A 21,638-nucleotide genomic window follows, 5' to 3' on the forward strand; every position below is an offset into this window, starting at 1 on the left:
GATACCTATCAAATAGCCAGTCTCCAATCCAATGCACTAATCTAATATCAAACACCATCTGCTCTAGTTTGAATGTCAACTTATCATGAGGTACTCTATCAAAAGCTTTTGCAAAATCCAAGTATATTACTGTGTATCCTTCTCCTCTGTCCAAGGAAGCAGTCACTTTATTGTAATAAGTAAGTAGATTACTAAAACATGGCCTCCCTTTAGCAAATCCATGCTGTCCATCAAAGATTATACCATTGTTATCAACCCAACTCTGGATCCTAGTTCTCACAAGCTTCTCCAACAACTTAACCACAACACCTGAGATAGGCCTATAGTTTGATGCTTGAGTTCGATCACCTCCTTTATGAAGTGGCACAATCTTGCCCTCCTTCCGCTCTTTAGGAACTTGACCAAGTGCAAGACTCATACTAAAAAAATATGTCAAGGCAGGTGTCAACTCTCTGGCACATTCCTTCAGAATACGCAGTGATATATTATCAAGCCCCACAGCCTTATTTACATCTAGTTTACTCAACTCCCCAAACACCTCTTGCTCACTTACAGTCAGTCTCTCCTCCCCATCATTAACTGCTCTTAATCTCTCCATGAAGTCACATTCACAAGATTGAAATATCTTTATGAACTGCTCATTAAGTATCTCCACCACACATTCTGCAACAGCTGTCTTTATACCATTTCCTCCAATCAATGTCATCCTTCCATAATCATTCTTTCTTTTGCTGACTACATATCGAAAGAACTCCCTAGGATTCTTTTTGGCTTCATTAGCTAACTGCTGTTCATACCTCTCTTTAGCTATTCTCACCAACCAATTCACCCTCATTGCCTGGTCTTTGTAGACCTCATGAAATTGGTTATTTCTACTTCTCTTATGCTGCCTCCACAATGCCCTTTTTCTCTGTATTGCATGCTTAATCTCTTTATTCATCCATCTCACACCTACCTTATTTAACCTTCTTACCCATGGTATACATTTAGACATTGCATCTACTAAATAGTTTTTGAAAATCCCCCAAGCTGCATTGATCTCTTTTCCAGGTAACTCCTCATTCCATGCTACACCTGCAAGCTGTCTCCTGAGCTCTTCATAATCACCCCTCTTGTAGTTCCATATATATCCGTTTTTCACAGGGGTCCTTGCACTGCTGGCAATAACCCAGGTAATCACCTCATGGTCACTGTCACCAATTGGCGGATGATTTGACACCTCATTGATAATTACATCCTCCGATGAGATGACCAAATCCAAGACCCTTAATCCTCGTGTGCCCTCTGTTACATACTGTCTGAGGTAGTTATCCCTCAAAAACTCAAGAAACTCATTTTCTTTACTTCCAGTTGCTCTCTCTTCATTCCAGTCTATATTGCCATAATTAAAATCATCCATAATGATCACCCTTTTCTTATTTGCTTGGCTTATTTGACTATACATTTCACTATCACCACCATTCACATTACCAGGTCTATAACAACATCCCACCAAGCATTTGATTCTATTCACCTCTATCTGACACTATACTGCCTCAAAACCACTGGCCCTATATCCCTCTTGCATCTCTACCTTGTATGGACATAACTCTTTCTCTATCATCAATAGCACTCCTCCTCCCTTTTTACCCCTTCTATCCTCACGAAACACATCATACCTTTCCATCTCTATTCCTGTCAGGATGTCATCCTCATCTAACCATGTCTCACTTATTCTGACAATCTCTGGATGCACAGACGCAATTAGTGCAACCATTTCATCTGCCTTGTTTCTTATACTTCTAGCATTGCTATACAAACGCAACAACTCATTTCTGGATCTACAGCTAGTTCCACTGATACCACTCACTCGATGTGATCTCTCCATGCTGGCCTGGGCCATTTCCCTTTCTGCTTCTTCATTTTAGAACCCTTTGCAATTCCATCTGTTTCCTTATCCCATTACTTTCCTGCTTACACATGCTCTCACCTCCTCTTGGAGCATCCACCTTTCTCACGCTATGTACCCCTGTCCACCCTGAGCCTCCCTGTTTCCCTGCTCCTCTTGCATACCCATTCTCTCATTTTCTATACTCATACCACTCACTTTCCCATTCATTTCCACTTCTTCAATCTCTCCTGTCTTACTCTCCTGCTCTTCCACATCACTCCCCTCTCGATCTGATTCATTCTCTCTATTCACTTCTCTACTTTCCAGCAGCAGTATCTCCAAGCGACTCACACCATAACCACTCAAATGCAGTCCATCGCTCCCATACAGCTCACTTCGTCCGTCAAACACATTCCACACATTAACAAACTGTACTCTCATCTCCTCACACATTTCAGCCAGAATATCAGTCATAATCCTTGCTCTCCGCCTCATTTCACCACAATCATACCTAGGTAACACACTGACTACCCTTCCTCTCATACTATTCTCTTTTATCTTTCCAAGCAGCCTCCTGACATTCATTCTGACATGCTCTTTGTTCTCTCTCAAATCATTTGTACCAATTAATACAATTAACTCTTTTGCTCGCTCCTGCCTCATATTCAATGCCTCAATCACTCTACTCATTTTACCACCTGGAAAACATACCTTGTGCATTTTATCCTCTAGCACACCTTTAATAATGGAGTTGTCATACAATGCCCCTCGCTCATCTTTCGTTGGCTCTTTCATGTCATCATGATTTATTTTAATAGCTTTGACCTGAATTCTCTTAATTTCATTCCGCATCCATTTCATTTCTTGCTTCATCCAATCCAATTCACCTTCCGAACCTCGCGACACATTCTCTCTATCATTAAATCTTTCTAACTTTCTAACTCTCGACCCCCTCTTTTCACTTTCCCTCTCATTCATCTTGCTTTGTTTCCGTACTTTCGGTCCAACATATGTCCAACTTTCACTATCATTCTTCTCAATTTTACTCTCATTTATCTTTCTTTGTTTCCGTACTTTCGGACTAACATGCATCCAACTTTCGCTATCATTCTTCTCACTTTTACTGTCATTCATCTTTCTTTGGTTCAGTACTTTCATTCCAACATGTGTCCAACTTTCGTCATCATTCATTCTTTTTTCGCTATCATTTATTCTTTCGATTTTTTTTACTTGCGATTTCTGCATCATGCCATTTCTACTTTCATTCGTTCTCTCAATTTCGTTTCTTTCCGCCTCACTTTCGTCCCTTTTAACATCCGTTACGGTTGCCAAATCGCTCTTTTTCTTTTTTCCTGATTTTTTAACATTTTTTCGCCTCTCTTTCAAACATGCACTCGCGACACAATCGGTACTAGCACTTTCTGTCATCAATTTCATATTCGCATTCATCAGTTCCTCGTTCAGGTCACACTTCGCACACACCGTTCTTCCATCTGCACTAAACATCCACAAATCATTTATGTAATCGAAGGAATACATATAACAGACCTCACACTTACCGAAACGACTGAAATCTAAATTAAAATCATGGAATGACAATGCCGCTGCCATTTTTTTTTTCTCTGCAGGTTACTAGGTCTAATAATAACGATTTTGTAATTTAGTTTAGGCAAGAAAAAACCCCCACACTAATAATATCAGTAGTGTACAACGTTTACAGCCGCTCTTACTTAAACAATTACACATATATATTTAATTATTCCTAGTAAAACTTATCTGAATCAGGAGCTCTTCAAATCGCGTCTGCAGCGCATTATTCCTCCACTCTCTTGCAAAATTATTAGAACAAGAGCCACTGCTAACCAACACCCTTTTACAATCCATCTTGAAACTCAATGAACCAACTTCACTGCCTCCTCTTTCATTCCATCTACTTCTATTCTTTGGAACAGTCTCCCCCTACTCTGCCTTCCTCAAAGAATATAACAACCTTCAGCTGTTCAAACAAAATATGAACAGATTCTGCTTTACTTCTTATTCTCCTGCCCACACGCATGGTACTAATCTGCTTATAGTTCATGTGACCTTCCATGTGTAGTAAAATATATATATATTTAAAAAAACAGTTGGATATCTCAGTCAAACCTGCCCTAATCATAGTAATAATAACAACTTGCTAATACCTATGTGACAGCCCGTCATCTGTCCAATTCACTAGTCTAGCATTTAATCTCCATCTCCTCAAATTTAGTACCAACTTGTTGTGTGGCAATCTATGAAAAGCCTTTGCAAAATCTAATTATATCACTGTATATGCACATCCCTTGTCCAATATATTCATAATCTTATTATAGTACATAAGTAAATTGATAAAATGTGCCTTTAACAAACTCATGCTGACAATCACAGAAAACACTTTTGTTATCAATACGCTTCTATACTCTAGCTCTCACCAGCTGCTCTAACTCCTTAACTATAACTCCAGATATACAGATAGTCCTATAATTTATAACCTTAGTCTTATCACTACCTTCATGAAGTGGAACAATTTTACCTTCCTTTGGAATTTGTACTCTAGAAAGACTCGTTAAACAGGTAAGCCGAGGTTGATAACATATTTGATATCAAGCTTAACTCTTCATATAACTTCTATTTTCTCACAATTAAGCCAACCTCTTCTATTTCCTCTACACTTGAGCTTCTCATGATTTCACACTATGAAAGACCATGATGAACTGTTCATGAATGAATACCTCAACTATGTCCCCTTAATCATTCTTCTCTGTACTTTTCACATGAAAAAACTCTGTATGATTTTTCTTGGCCTTATTTACTCATTTCTGCTCAGATGCATTTTTGCTCTCTTACCAACTGGCCTGCTCCTAATATGCTTCATGCAACTGTTTATCACCATTATTCATCTTGTGCTCCTTCCACAGTGTCTTCTTCTTCTTCTTCCAGATTCATGTTTAATTCCTTCGTTTATCCATTTGATACCTACCATATTCCATCTTTTGACTTTCAAAATACATTTGCATATTGATTCATGCTGTTAAATATCTGTTTCACCACACAAAAAAAAACAAAAACAGTAATTGACAGATCCTTATCTTTTTTTTTTTTTTTTTTTTTTTTTTTTTTTTTTGCACACACATGAAATCTACCTACACTAGTGACACATCCATCATCTATCACGCCATTACCCCTCTCAGAAGATTGGTGTTATCAAAACCTTTGGAAATCGAGTAAGAATCATCTACTACTGGACCATACCAATCTCTTGGTTTTTCTGCTGAAATTAATGACATATGGTATACTTTTTTTTAGCCAGTGGCTTTCCCCTTGAGGGTGCTTAAGGGTCAAAGCTGTATAACTGAGAGGAGACCTCCATATAGCCTTTAAAGGAATGCGGAGAACCGACCAGGGCTTCTGACCTAATGTCCAATCCTCACCTTCTCGTGGTGCACCCTGTTGGGTATCTACTTTGATACTGAACGAACGAGGATGGGCTGGCAATTTGGGATTTAGCCGACCAAATTGTATTCTTATTGGTTAAACCAAAATAAAAAATGATGGTACAACATGACAAAATTTCATGCCGGCTGGGGCGTCGCCCGGTTAAACAAGGCCCCCGTTGTTTTCGCCAGGGAACCAGGGCGAACAGCGAAAAGTCAGCTACTGGAACAAATCTGAAAACAAACCCCAACTCAACATCACCAGAGTTAAAGATCGGTACTATCAACGTAAGAAGCCTGAATGGCAAAGAAATGGAGCTAGCTGAGGAATTAGATAAGTACCAGATCGACATAATAGGGGTGACTGAAACAAAAAAGACCAAAACTGGTGAGATCTTTCTGAGCAATAAATACAAAATGTTATATTCAGGCAATAACAATCAAGGAAAAGAAGGAGTAGCCATAGTATTCAACACAAAATACGAGGCTAATCTTCTTGAATGGCAGTCAGTCTCAAGTAGAGTAATGTGGGCAAATATGAGAATGGGGAACTGGACAATGAGACTTATTTGTGCCTATGGTCCCACAGAAGGCTCTACTAAGGTAGAAGTGGAGGAATTTTTTGAGGCTTTAGAAAAAGCAACTGACACAATGAAAAAAGAAAAGTTGGTCCTTGTTGGGGATCTAAATAGCAGAGTAGGAAATGATTGTGAGACATACAAAAATATTTTGGGAAAATTTGGAGAAAAGAGCAAAGCTAATAATAATGGCAAATATCTGTTGGATTTCTGCTCAGGACATGGACTGGTTATTACTAACACCATGTTCCAACATAAAAATGTGCACAAATTCACATGGAGAGAAGAGGCTAGGAATAAGAAAAGTCTCATTGACTATGTTATTGTTGATAGTGATGTTTTCTCCCTGGTGCAGGACACCAGAGTGTACAGAGGATTTGAAATTGGAAGTGATCACTATTTAGTCTTGAGCAGGATAAAATTGAATTTCATATTGAAAAGAATAACATGTAAGAAAGTTTTAAAGCGAATAAAAGTTGAGCAGCTCTCAGATGTAAACTGTAGACTAAAATACAGAAATATTATTGAAAAGAAAATGAAAGAGTTTGAGAACAGGAATCAAATCTTGGAGATTCAGTGGCAAACTCTGAAGGAAACATTGATTGATTCTGCCAGAGAGGCATGTGGTGAGGTTGTGTGCAAAGATAAAAAAATCAGAACTCCCTGGTGGACACAGGAAGTTAAAGAGGCAGTGAAGGAAAAGAAGAAAGCATATCAAAAGTTCCTGGCAAATAAGTCAGCTTTTACTCTTACAGAATACAGAGACAAATGTAAGAAAGCTAAACAGTGTGTAAAACTAGCTAAACAAAAGTCATGGGAGGACTTTGGCAAGAATATAGAAAATAAATATCAAGAAGGTGGCAAAATATTCTGGAGGTTGTTGAAGAAGCTTAGGAATGGAGGAAAGAGTGCTGTAAAAGGAATTAGAGATGATAAAGGTGAAATGAAAACAGGAGAAAAAGATATCCTTGAAGTATGGAGTAATTACTTTGAAAAACTGCTAAATGAAACAAGCAGTGATGACAGCACAGTGATAAAAAACACTGACCAGGCATGCAGTCAGGAATACATATCCATACTTGAAGTAGAAAAAGCCATCAAAGGCTTGAAATGTGGAAAGGCAGCAGGAGTAGATGATATTCGACCAGAAATGCTGAAGTATGGTGGTATAAGAGTCTTACAGTGGCTGCACTGCATATTTCAGAAAGCCTGGACAGAGGGACGAATTCCCGATGATTGGAGTAGAGCTCTCATAGTACCCATATATAAAAAGGGAAATAAAACTGAATGTGAGAATTACTGAGGTATTTCCCTACTGAGTGTTCCTGGCAAGATCTATGCAAGTATACTTGAGAAACGGTTGAGAAGAATTGTGGAAGAAAAGCTTGGTGAAGAACAAGCTGGATTCAGGCCAAATAGAGGCTGTCAGGATCAGATCTTCACTTTACGACAAATAGTCGAGAAAGCATGGGAATATAACAAAGATCTGTATTTAAGTTTTGTCGATTTGGAAAAGGCATATGACAAGGTGCCAAGAGAGAAGCTATTCAATACGCTGCAGTTATATGGTGTCAATGGGGCATTATATCAAGCAATACTTAGTCTTTATTTGAGTTGTGAGTCAGCAGTTAGAATTCAAGGAAGTACAGGAAGATGGTTTAATGTTAAATCTGGTGTGAGACAAGGATGTACATTATCCCCTCTGTTATTCATTATCTATATGGATCACATTATGAAGGAATGTGGTATTAAACCTGATATCAAAATTGGAGATGTTAATGTCAGCTCTTTGCTTTATGCGGATGATGTTATACTTCTAAATAAATCCGCTACAAGTCTGCAAGATTCTCTGACTAAATTGAATAGCTGTTGTAATAGATATGGTATGAAGGTCAGCAATAAAAAGACAAAGACAATGAAAATAGGCAGAATCATTGAAAATGTCAACTGTGTTGTGAATGGAGAACCTGTGGAACAAGTAAAACATTTCAGCTACTTAGGCACAATTTTTACTGAAGATGGTAAACTAAATATAGAAATAGACAACAGAATCAGCAAAGCTGGTATGGTGGGAAGTCAATTGAATAAATTCATATGGAATAAGAAAGAAATTAGTCGGAACACTAAATTAGCTGTATACAAGACTGTGTTCAAACCAATTTTAACTTATGGATCTGAGAGCTGGGTCAGAAGTAAAACACTTGACCAAAGACTAGAGACCGCAGATATGAGAGTCCTGAGAAAGATTAGAGGCGTGAACAGATGGCATCAATGGCAATATCATATTAAAAATGAGGATATTAGGAAAGAACTTGACATTGTCAGCATCCAGGAATGCGTTAGCAGAGCTAATCTCAGATGGTATGGTCACTTAAATAGAATGGGAGAGGAAAGATTAGCAAAACAAGTGTTCTCTGCCAGGTTGGCAGGAAAACGACCCAGAGGAAGACCAAGATATAGGTGGATTGATACGGTACAAAGTGCCTTAGACGATAGAAATATAAGATCTGATAATGTTGGAGTCTTGACAAGTAACAGACTGATTTGGAGGAAAATTGTAGATAGGAAGTTAGTAATGATGTAATTTTTTCATGTAGTACTGTCATATCCTGTACACCCCTTGAGGGTACATGGCAGGAATTTGATGATGATGATGATGATGGCTTTCCCCTTTAGAAGATCAACAGAACTTCATCGATCCATTCCAACCCAATTCTCTCCCCCCCCCCTCAAAAAAATCAGATCATAAAAATCTGCTGCCATCCCTTACAGCTAATACACCTCAAAAAAAAGTATCCTAAAAGAGACATACAAACTTCCTTTAAACCATATCCAAAAATTAGCTACCCTTAACTGTTGGCCAAAAGAACCTAATCGTCATTTAGATTATTTTGGGTCTATAACACTTTCTGCTCTGCAAAGTGACATACTCTGGACAAACTGGAAGAACAGCCAAAATCTGACTTAATTAACATAGGAACTATATCCATTACCTTCAACTACAGCTGTTTCGGAACAAACTATGCCATCAATACAGATCACCAAATATAGTGAAGAAAAATCCTCCTTATTATACAGAAACAGATATAAATCTGAGAGACCATTTCTGGAATCCCACAACTCTACAATAGTCTGCATTTAAAGAAATATTGCTACCTCTCCATTGGGATGAAGTGTCTTGATTCCGATGGACTCGATACAATCACGACACTGTAGACATCACTGGTTAAGACTTGGTGATAAAAGTAACTAATTATGATCCTGAACAGCTGTTTCTATTCTCCTCTAAATAACATATATGATAATCCTCATTTAAGCATCCTTACCAGAAAATGTGCAAAAGGTGATACATACCATCTGTCCTATTCTTTTTTGGACATAAGATTTCATCATCTCTACACTGTGTGTCATCATCCACTTGTTTTGTCCAGACAAAGGGTTTCTCCTCTATGGTAACAACCTACAAATATAACCACTGTTTTTTTTTATTTATATAAAAATAAATTTACGTATAAAACAAACTGATGCAGTGCCATCCCTTACTATAAGCATATATGGTATTAAATTTGAGTTCCAAGCATGCAAATATTTGTTATAATTTATTATGGTGAATATTTTATACCATTTTATTTAGATGCATTTCACAAGATTCACAGGTTGGTTTGATATTCCTGCTGGATGGAAATTGACAATTGGGATTGTTACAAAAATTTGTCAAACGATCTTGATTTTTGCATAAATACAACAATTTTTAGTGGAAAACAATTTAAAATGTAACAAATATATGTTTAAAAACATTACTGTAAAACCATATACAAAGGAAAAGCCAAAAGAGTTTTAAAATTTTTCAATTACTGGAAAAAAAATCACTTTATAAGAATTCTACTGAGAAATACAACTTTATTAATGATTGTCTAGGATCTTTTCATACATAGCTATTTTATTTATATATAAAGATATTAATGTAAAGATCCTTGAAGGTGGAGGAGATAAGCAAATATATATATATTTCCTGGTTTCCATTGTGATCCTGATATATATATATATATATATATATATATATATATATATATATATATTGGATTGTTGGCCCCTTAAGCACCCCTCCAATATATATATATATATATTGGAGGGGTGCTTAAGGGTCAAAGCTGTATAACTGAGAGGAGACTTCCACATAGCCTTTAAAGGAATGCGGAAAACCGACCAGGGCTTCTGACCTAATGTCCAATCCTCACCTTCTCGTGGTGCACCCTGTTGGGTATCTACTTGGATACTGAATGAACAAGGATGGGCTGGCAATTTGGGACTTAGCCGACCAAATTGTATTCTTATTGGTTAAACCAAAATAAAAAATGATGGTACAACATGACAAAATTTCATGCCGGCTGGGGCATCGCCCGGTTAAACAAGGCCCCCACTGTTTTCGCCAGGGAACCAGGGCAAACAGCGAAAAGTCAGCTACTGGAACAAATCTGAAAACACACCCCAACTCAATATCACAAGAGTTAAAGATCGGTACTATCAACGTAAGAAGCCTGATGGCAAAGAAATGAAGTGAGCTGAGGAATTAGATAAGTACCAGATTGACATAATAGGGGTGACTGAAACAAAAAAGATAAAAACTGGTGAGATCTTTCTGAGCAATAAATACAACATGTTATATTCAGGCAATGACAATCAAGGAAAAGAAGGAGTAGCCATAGTATTCAACACAAAATACGAGGCTAATCTTCTTGAATGACAGTCAGTCTCAAGTAGAGTAATGTGGGCAAATATGAGAATGGGGAACTGGACAATGAGACTTATTTATGCCTATGGTCCCACAGAAGGTTCTACTAAGGTAGAAGTGGAGGAATTTTTTGATGCTTTAGAAAAAGCAACTGACACAATGAAAAAGGAAAAGTTGGTCCTTGTTGGGGATCTAAATAGCACAGTAGGAAATGATTGTGAGACATACAAAAATATTTTGGGAAAATTTGGAGAAAAGAGCAAAGCTAATAATAATGGTAAATATCTGTTGGATTTCTGCTCAGGACATGGACTGGTTATACTAACACCATGTTCCAACATAAAAATGTGCACAAATTCACATGGATAGAAGAGGCAAGGAAAAAGAAAAGTCTCATTGACTATGTTATTGTTGATAGTGATGTTTTCTCCATGGTGCAGGACACCAGGTTGTACAGAGGATTTGAAATTGGAAGTGATCACTATTTAGTCTTGAGCAGGATAAAATTGAATTTCATATTGAAAAGAATAACATGTAAGAAAGTTTTAAAGCGAATAAAAGTTGCGCAGCTCTCTGATGTGAACTGTAGACTAAAATACACAAAGATTATTGAAGAAAAAATGAAAGAGTTTGAGAACAGGAATCAAACCTTGGAGATTCAGTGGCAAGCCTAGAAGAAAGCTCTGATTGATTCAGCTAGAGAGGCATGTGGTAAGTTGTCTGCAAAGATAGAAAAATTAGAACTCCATGGTGGACACAGGAAGTTAAAGAGGCAGTGAAGGAAAAGAAGAGGGCATATCAAAAGTTCCTGGCAAATAAGTCAGCTTGTGCTCTTAGAGAATACAGAAACAAATGCAAGAATGCTAAACAGTGTGTAAAACTAGCTAAACAAAAGTCATGGGAGGACTTTGGCAAGAATATAGAAAATAAATATCAAGAAGGTGGCAAAATATTCTGGAAGTTGTTGAAGAAGCTTAGGAATGGAGGAAAGAAAAACGGAAAGAAAAGGAAGAAAAGATATCCTTGAAGTATGGAGTAATTACTTTGATAAACTGCTAAATGAAACAAGCAGTGATGACAGCACAGTGGTAAAAGACACTGACAAGGCATGCAGTCAGGAATACATATCCATACGTGAAGTAGAAAAAGCCATCAAAGGCATAAAATGTGGAAAGGCAGCAGGAGTAGATGATATTTGACCAGAAATGCTGAAGCATGGTAGTATAAAAGTCTTACAGTGGCTGCACTGCATTGTTCAGAAAGCCTGGGCAGAGGGACAAATTCCCGATGATTGGAGTAGAGCTCTCATAGTACCCATATATAAAACGGGAAATAAAACTTAATGTGAGAATTACAGAGGTATTTCCCTACTAAGTGTTCCTGGCAAGATATATGCAAGTATACTTGAGAAACAATTGAGAAGAATTGCAGAAGAAAAGCTGGGTGAAGAACAAGCTGGATTCCAGCCAAATAGAGGCTGTCAGGATCAAATCTTCACTTTAGGACAAATAGTGGAGAAATCATGGGAATATAACAAAGATCTCTATTTGAGTTTTGTCGATTTGGAAAAGCCACATGACAAGGTGCCAAGAGAGAAGCTATTCAATATACTACAGTTATATGGTGTCAATGGGGCATTATATCAAGCAATACTTAGTCTTTATTTAAGTTGTAAGTCAGCCGTTCGAATTGAAGGAAGTACAGGAAGATGGTTTAATATTATTATTATTAAACAAGACCTCATGGAGTCAAAGACTCATCTAGGATCTGGTGTGAGACAAGGATGTACATTATCCCCTCTGTTATTCATTATTCAAGGAAGGATTATGAAGGAAAGTGGTATTAAACATGATATCAAAATTGGAGATGTTAATGTCAGCTCTTTGCTTTATGCAGATGATGTTATACTTCTAAATAAATCCGCTACAAGTCTGCAAGATTCTCTAACTAAATTGAGTAACTGTTGTAATAGATATGGTATGAAGGTCAGCAATAAAAAGACAAAGACAGTGAAAATAGGCGGAATCATTGAAAATGTTAATTGTGTTGTGAATGGAGAACCTGTGGAACAAGTAAAACATTTCAGCTACTTAGGCACGATTTTTAGTGAAGATGGTAAATTCAGTATAGAAATAGACAACAGAATCAGCAAAGCTGGTATGGTGGGAAGTCAATTGAATAAATTGATATGGAATAAGAGAGAAATTAGTCAGAACACTAAATTAGCTGTATACAAGACAGTGTTCAAACGAGTTTTAACTTATCAATCTCTGAGCTGGGTCAGAAGTAAAACACTTGACCAAAGACTAGAGAACACAGATATGAGAGTCGTGAGAATGATTAGAGGCATGAACAGATCGCATCAATGGCAATATCATATTAAAAACGAGAATATTAGGAAAGAACTTGACATTGTCAGCATCCAGGAATGCGTTAGCAGAGCTAATCTCAGGTGGTATGGTCACTTAAATAGAATGGGAGAGGAAAGATTAACAAAACAAGTGTTCTCTGCCAGGTTGGCAGGAAAACGACCCAGAGGAAGACCATAGGTGGATTGATACGGTACAAAGTGCCTTAAGCGATAGAAATATAAGATCTGATAATGTTAGAGTCTTGACAAGTAACAGACTGATTTGGAGGAAAATTGTAGATAGGAAGTTAGTAATGATGTAATTTTTTCATGTGGTACTAACATATCCTGTACACCCCTTGAGGGTACATGGCAGGAATTTGATGATGATATATTGGAGAGAGTACAAAGGAGAGTGTTAAAAATGATATCAGGATTATGGAATACTGATTATGAAGACAGATTGGGAATTTGTAGACTGCTGACACTAGCAAACAGGAGAAAGAGGGGTGATATGATTGAGACTTACAGATTGAGAAAGGGTCATATAAGATTTCAATTGATGGAATTTTTCAATTTCTGGATGGTGGGGAAAGAATGAGAGGGCATCCTTGGAAGCTGAGAATGAAGGCTGCCAAGAAGGGTGTGAGGGCTAGATTTTTCTCTCAGAGGGTGGTGTGTGATTATAATGGATTGCCATTGGATATTATGAGTGAAAGCAGTGTGAATAAATTCAAGAATAAGTATGATAGCTGGTGTGTGTAGTATGTGGCCTCCCTTGATGAGTCTCTAACTCCCTGGAGGTCTCTCTCTTAATAATAATAATAATAATAATAATAATAAGAGATCTTGGAGTGATAGTGGATAAGGATCTAAAATTTAGAGGACACATTGCCAAAATTGTGAGGACAACACAACAAATTCTGGGAATGATGCAGAGGGCACTGACTTGTAGAAGTAAGAAGATTCCTGTTCCATTGTATAAGGTTCTGATTAGGCCACACATGGACTACTGTGCACATATTTGGTCACTTGGTTTTTAAAAGAACAAAGAGATGTTGGAAAGGGTCCAGAGGCAACTGACTAGTTTCTGATCTCCGGAATGTTAAATATCAGGAAAGGTTGAGAAGATGCAATTTACAGAGTTTAGTGGATAGGTGGAAGAGGGGTGATATGAAAGAGATGTATAAGTTTGTAAGGGGTTGTTATAGGAACAATGTTAAAGAGGTTTTACAGAAAAGAGTGAGAGATCAGGGGAGAACCAGAGGTCATCCCTGGAAGCTGTATAAGGAAGGTGTGAGAAGCAGGCTTTTTGCATGCAGAGTTGTGAATGATTGGAATGCGCCTGAGAGGGTGGTGTGTGCAAAGAATTTGAGTGTGTTTAAGGCATGGTATGATGATGAGTTATGTGTATGATAAAAGGACCTCCTAGATGAGTCTTTGATTCTATGGGGTCCTGGGGTAATAATAATACCTCTAGCTAATTCTATTCATCACCACTCTCCAAGAAAAAAATCTAGTCTTCGCACTCTTACTAAACACATTCATACATACTTTAGAGGTGACCCCTTATTCGTTCCCTACTTGTCACATGCTGAAAAATTTCATTTCTCTCAATCTTATAAAATACCTTTCGTAACTGTCATTGTCTCCTCTTTCTCACCTGTCAACTGAAAGTGTGTAAGTTGCAAAGTTTAGCTGATAGGTGAAAAAAAGGGGGCATGAACACACCATAGTCATCTCATCACTGGATCCTCTCTGCATCCTCATTCATAGAAAACCAGGGCAACTACTGTGCACAGCAGATACACCCATATCAAAGTCTTATAAAGGGGGGAAATCTTCCCTATCTGTGCTTCTCAATGTGTTTCTCAATCCAAATTATCCTTTCAGCAATTGAAACATGCGCCGAGTGATTTGAGTGGTGGTAGGAAAAAGCGTTTTTTTAAACGGTGTATGGTATGAATTCTTTTGTGAATTGTGCTGTATTTTTTTCTCAGTAAACAAGTGCTATTTAGTGGCTCTGCTTTTGAAGTTTTGTTGTTATATATTGTGTTATTTTTTGGGTTACCGAGAAGGAGAGGTCACAGTCGGCAGCATTTGCAGTGGAAGAGAAGATAAGTTTTCGCTATCTAGTATAGTTGAATATAGCATTATATTTATATATATATATATGTATGTTTATATTTAGCATTTATTTATATATATATATCAGCGATATATATATAAATAAATATATATATATATACGATACAGTGTTCGTATATATATTTAGCAAATAGTTTAGTAGTTATTTACTTGGCAATAAAGAATAATGGCGGATGCAATCACAAATGGCCTGTCACCAAGTAATCCACCATTTAAGAACTCTATGATACGTAATATAATAAAGGACTTTGTGGCATGCAGTGTTGGTGGCATGTATGCTTCCCAGGAGGCGGATATGTGGCATGTGAGAGAAGAGGGAGAGCGTATATGTGCAAAATGCAGACAGTGAGAGGAAATCAATGAATTAGATATTTCGATAACCGATCTAGTTGCTTCAGGGATGGGAAATGAATGTTGGGAGATGAGAAGTGTGATAGGAGAGAATGACGAGCGAAATATGAATGAGAAAATAAGAGTCGGGAGTGTGGAAGGCTTCAATGACTGTGAAGTTTATAGAGATGGTTTTGATCGGGTCAATGAATGGCAAGTAAGAGTGACTAACTTGCAGAGAGGGATAGATGAGCTGAAAGAGGAGGTGGAATGTCTTGTGAACGAGATTAGAAGTATGAAAGATGAGATTAGGAGAATGGAAGAGATGTGTGCAAGGCGAATCAGAGTAAGAGTGAGAGAAAGTTTTGGGAAAGATAGAAGAGGAAAGAATAGAAGCAGTAGGGGAGAGAGAGGTTTGGGAATGATAGAAGAGAAGAGTATAGAAGCAGTAGGAGAGAGGGAATGAGAGAGAGTTATGTGAATGATAGAAGAGGAGAGAATGGGATAAGTGGAAGAGAGGGAATGAGAGAGAGGTATAGGAATGATAAAAGAGAAGAGAATGGGAACAGTAGAAGAGAGCAAATGAGAGAGTTATGGGAATGATAGACGAGAGAATGGAAACAGTAGGCGAGAGGAATGGTAAGAGGTGTAATGTATGGTGACTCAATGATCCCTGGTGTGCAGGATAGGATGCATGAGGAATGTTTGCCTGGAGGAATGATAGAAAGTGTGGCTATGGCAATTAAGAGGGGTGAAACGGTGGATGAGATGATTGTGATGGTAGGAATAAATGACTTGAGAGGTAATGTAAATTGGGCAGCAAGAGATATGAGATTCTTACTTGAGGTAGTAAGAAAGAAGATGCAGAGAGGAAAGATAGTGTGCGTGTTGCCTAGGTATGACAGTAACGAGCTGAGCAGAAGAGCAGTAATATTGAATAACATAATAGCTAGAATGTGTCAGAAGAGAGGATTTGAATATGTGGATGCTTGGAAGGCGTTTGAGGAAAGAGAGGAATTGTATGCGAGAGACTACTTGCATTTGAATGAGGAAGGACGTAGACATCTGAAGAAATTGCTGTTCTGAACGAATCAGTGTGTCAATGCAGGGAAACTAGAATGCCCAAGGTGGATGGTAGCAGGGGTGGCCTCTTGTGGGAATGGGTACTTTGGAGAAGGGGGACAACATCAGGTAACGCTGAGCCCAGTGGAGTCTAGAGGGGATAATGTTGGGTATAGAAATAGTGGCACTTTTATGCTTTATATGGAATAAAGGAGAGGAATTGGTGGTGCTGATAGCATCAACCTGGCCAAAGATTATTGGGATCACTGAGACATGGTTGAGAGAAGAGGTTATAATAACAGCAATAGAAGTAGCAGGGTACAGCATTTTTCGGCAAGATAGGAAGGGAAAGTGTGTTGGTTTATGAAAAGTGATGACTTATGTCCTCTAATGCAGTGACAATCATTATTGTCACTGCCTTCCTGATTGGAAGGCAGTGACAATAATGATTTTGAAAGCATATGGATATTTAGTGGGGTGCTGCTACAAACCAAGCAGCACAGCGGGTGGGGACCAGGAGATGTGTACACAGTTGAGCATGGCAAGTGCAAGAAGAATGATTGTTATGAGTGATTATAACTACAGCAGTATAAATTGGGGAGAGAAAGATGCATGTAGCAATAAGGGAAAGGAATTTCTAGAATTCTTGAGGGACAAATGTCTTATTCAACATGTAATAGAGGGAACAAAAGGTTCAAGAGTTTTGGATTTGGTCATAGCATCAGAAGAGTTGATAATAACTGAGATGACATCTCTCCGACCAGTTGGAGAGAGTGACCATGTGGTTTCAATTTGGATGCAGGAGTATCAAAGAGATGGGAACGTATCTGGAACCATAAGGCAGGTGATTATAATAGTCTTAGACGTCAACTTGGGGAAGTTTCATGGAGGAAGGAATTGGAAGGCTGGAATATATCATTAGTGCTTGGGAAATTGTGAAGGAATATTTGTGAGCAGAAATAGTCAGCTATATTCCACAAGTGAAGAAGAGGACACAATTTGGAGTAAAGTGGATGACAAACAATATCATTATTATTATGGGCAGCTCCAAGGAGTCCTTAGACTCATCGAGGGAGGCCCAACATCACGTCAAGAACAACTATTCAACATTCACACAGTATCTATCATACTTCTCCTTGAACTCATTTACAGTCATGGCACCCACAACAGACTCTGGCAGCTTATTCCAATCATTTACCTCTCTCCAAGTAAAAAACCTAGCTCTAACACTCTTACCAAGCTTCCATGGATGGCCCCCTAGTCCTCCCACTACCAGTCCTATTCTCAAAAATATCTTCTGAATTACTCTTATAGAAACCCTTCAGTAATTTGAATGTCTCAATCATATCACCCCTTTTCCGCCTATGAACCAATTTCTGCTGCCCACAAATCTTCAACCTGTTCTCATAAGGTTCATTCCATAGTCCTGCTATTATCTTCGTCACTCGTCTCTGGATCCTCTCCACCTCCTCCTCCCCATCGAGAAGAAACCCTGGTGCCCATATCTGGGCACAGTAGTCTAGATGGGATCTTATGAAGGCTCTATACAGAGGAATAATAACCAGTTTGTCTCTGCTCGTTAAAGTGTTTTTCAGCAACCAAGTGATTTGATGAGCTGATTTTGCAACTTTGGGGATCAAAAAAAAAAAAATAATAATAATTAGCTAACGCCTTTTTATTCCCGTATATGGGGAGTAGGCGAGGCCATTTAGCCCTATCTAACTTTGGAGACTGAGTGGGCAGTTCAATCTCCACTGGTACCAATCAGAGATAGATGGCCCAAGGCTATCACTAATTAAGCTGTACACAGTGAAGAGAGACTGCTCAAATGTGCCGCCATCTCGTGGTCCCTAACCCTAACACAATATATTTAATGTCTGAAATAATGTGGGTTCTACGGTCAATTTTCTTGAGTTTACAGGAAGAAAAACCTGAGTTTCCGGGAGGAAAAACCTGTTTGCCTGTGCCAGAGATCGACTAACTCGGGAACCGGTCGAAAAAAAGCTTAGAAAAATTTCCTCTAGTCGCCGACTAGACTCGAAACCAAATCTTCCTTCGTGCGGCCAAGCGCCGTGGTGTGCAAACGCCACATCCACTGAGCTACACAGGTTCTCAGAAAAATTTCCTCTAGTCGGCGACTAGATTTGAACCACCAAATCCTTTCTTCATGCGGTCAGCGCTATAGAGTGCAAACGCCACTTCTACTGAGCTAAACAGGCTCTTCACTTTGGGGATGTGTCCCCTAAACTTCAACTCCCTATCCACCAACACTCCCAAATCCCTGGCCTCGTCAATCTCCTGGAGTAGTTCCACCAATGTGATATACTGCTGCTAATCTTTTCACCCCAAAATGCAAAACGTTACATTTTTCCACATTAAATTGACATTCATTCTACTTAGCCCAGTCCTGCAAACTACCCAAATCATCCTGCAAAATTTTGACATCATGAGCATTCACTATTGCTCTTCCTAACTTTGTGTCATCCGTAAACAGATGCACAGTTCCTCTCAGATCCTTTCCTATATTGTTAGTAAACAAATTAAACAGTAGCGGTCCAAGAACAGAACCCTGCGGCACACTGCTAGTCACAGGCCGTCTTTTGGACTCTACTCCTGAATAAACCACTCTCTGATATCTCTCTTTCAACCATCCTCCTATCCATCTCACCAACCCTATATCCATTCTCATATGCTGAAGTTTACTTATAAGAATTCCATGTGGTATCCTATCAAAGGCTTTAGCAAGGTCCAGTAGAATCAATGTAAACCCGTTACCCTTATCCAGTTCAGCCATCACTGTGTTATAGAACATGAGCAAGTTACTGAGGCATGATCTACCCTTCACAAAACCATGCTGTCCCCCATACAGTATCCCATTTTCATCTATCCAATCTTGTATTTTCCTCTTGACTATTTTCTCCAAAATCTTGACAATAATTCCTGATATGCTGATCGGCCGGTAATTTTCAACAGCAGTCTCGGAACCTCCTTTATGCAGTGGAACTATTTTCCCATCTTTCCACACCCTCAGGACTAACCCAGACCTGAGACTCCAATTAAACAAAATGGTCAAAGGTATTGACAATTCTTTAGCCACTTCTTGTATGACACGAGCTGGTATACCAAATCCCGCAGATGAATTGACATTGAGGTTTTGTAATAGACTATTCACCTCCACATCATTCACTACAATTCCCGTATAAGCTGTTTGTTCTTCCATTTCTGCAATGTCACCACATGGATGATATACTCTTGCAAAGTGCTCACTCAGTAATTCTACTATATCAACTAATTCGGTTACCTCCCTACCATCAGGATTCTTTAAAGTCAATCTGCCATATACATTTTTTCTTTCACTTGCAACATATTGAAAAAACTGTTTGGGATTGTCTTTAGCCTGCATTGCTAATGTTCTTTTATAATCTGCTTTTGCTTTTCTTACCACATTTGTTACCCTTCTGGCCTGGGCTTTATACCGTTCTTGTGCCTGCAGGTCACCTTTCTCCTTAAATTCTCTCCACGGTTGTTTCTTTTTTTTCAGCTCAAGCTTAACGGTGTTATTAATCCATTTAATCTCTACTTGATTTATTCAGACTCTAGGTATACAGTCAGCCATTGCCTCCTGCAAGCACTCCTTAACCACCTCCCATGCACTGTCAACTTCTAGCCCTTGCAGTTTTACATGCCATGGCACTGTACCAATCAATCTCCTAAGCTTGTCATACTTACCAGCCCAATAATTCCACATGTACCCTGCCTTAATTGTATAGTGTTGTATACTGCCTTAATATTCAACTGATAACAAACACCCTTTGCTCATGCTGGCAATTTATTTAAATTATTCCACAAGATCTCTGTGTCACCTTTATTAAGTCTGGTAGTAAAACTTAAACTGGCTATTCGTAACTGTATTTTTTAAGGAAATTACAATGTAGAAAATATATTAACTAAAATAAATTTAATTAAATTTAATTCCAACAAATTGCCATTATCAGGGAACCAAATATAATAAGATATGTTCATGGATGCAGTATGCTAAATAAAGAAGTTGAAGCAGGATAACTGAGAGTAAGCCTAAATTTCTAAATAGTGCCCCCTAGTGGGCTATTTTGGGCATCCTTGGCTGTTGGACTTGAATCTGCAGAAGCAGATTCAAGGAAAATTCTTTCATATTTATATTTGCTGCAATGAAGTAGAGTAGCCTTCTTCCAGATTATCTTATGGTGGGCATCCAAAACATGGTCAGGAAGTCATGAGTGACTGTAGTGGTGGAAACAGTACTACTTATTTTTAATAATTGTAATGTTAGCTGTGTTACCTGTTTGGCCATAGTAGGATAGTTTAAAGATTGCTCAATGCATCTTCCTTAGACTCTAACGCCAACAATACACAGATCAGATTACTTCATCAACTCCTTAAAAAGGTCACCTCCTGGCCTGTCAAAGTTACTAATAAAGTATAACCATATATCCATAAACAGAATGTGCCATTATGCCCAATTGTAGATACCATTCATTCACCCACATACAAATTAGCTAAATATTTAGCTAAGTTGCTTTCTCAATATACGGGCAACACTCTCTCACACATAAAAAAACTCAGCCCACTTTAAAGCTAGTATATGAAACCTTACAATCCAACACAATGGCATTATTATTATTACTATTGTTATTAAGGGTATCTCCATGGAGTCAGTAGACTCATCGCAGGAGATCCAAACTAGCAAAACAATATCTGTCATATCTCTTCTTGAATTCATTTACAGACGAAGAACTCACAACTAAGTCAGGCAATGAATTCCACTCATTCACCACCCTGGCAAAAAACCTTGTTCTCACACCCTTGTTAACCACACTCTTCTTTAATTTCCAGGGATGACCTTTTGTTCTTCCATCACTATCACACAGCTGAAACATTTCCCCTGCATCAATCCTAAAAACCATTCAGTAATTTAAATGTTTCTATCATATCCCATCTTCTCCACCTATCAACCAACCTCTGCAATCCACAAGCTCTCAATCTATCAATGTAGGGAGCATTTTTTACATCACTCACCAACTTAGTCACTCTTCTCTTAATCCTCTCCACAGCCTTCTCATCTCCAAGGAATCCA

General features: G+C 38.3%; 1 protein-coding gene across 1 annotated transcript in view; it reads right to left on the reverse strand.

Annotated features, from left to right (window-relative positions):
- The window catches only part of LOC150105230 (glutamate [NMDA] receptor subunit 1-like), a 550,508-nt gene that overhangs the window by 244,694 nt on the left and 284,176 nt on the right, over positions 1 to 21,638 (reverse strand). Inside the window, exon 9 of the mRNA XM_090395141.1 lies at positions 9,258 to 9,363. Coding sequence (XP_090251267.1) covers positions 9,258 to 9,363 — 106 coding nt within the window. The remainder of the gene's footprint in view (positions 1 to 9,257; positions 9,364 to 21,638) is intronic.

This window comes from Typopeltis vanoorti, chromosome 7, assembly GCF_054136105.1.
Source record: "Typopeltis vanoorti isolate ZY-2024b chromosome 7, IOZ_Tvanoo_1.0, whole genome shotgun sequence".
Classification (NCBI taxonomy): Eukaryota; Metazoa; Arthropoda; class Arachnida; order Uropygi; family Thelyphonidae; genus Typopeltis; species Typopeltis vanoorti.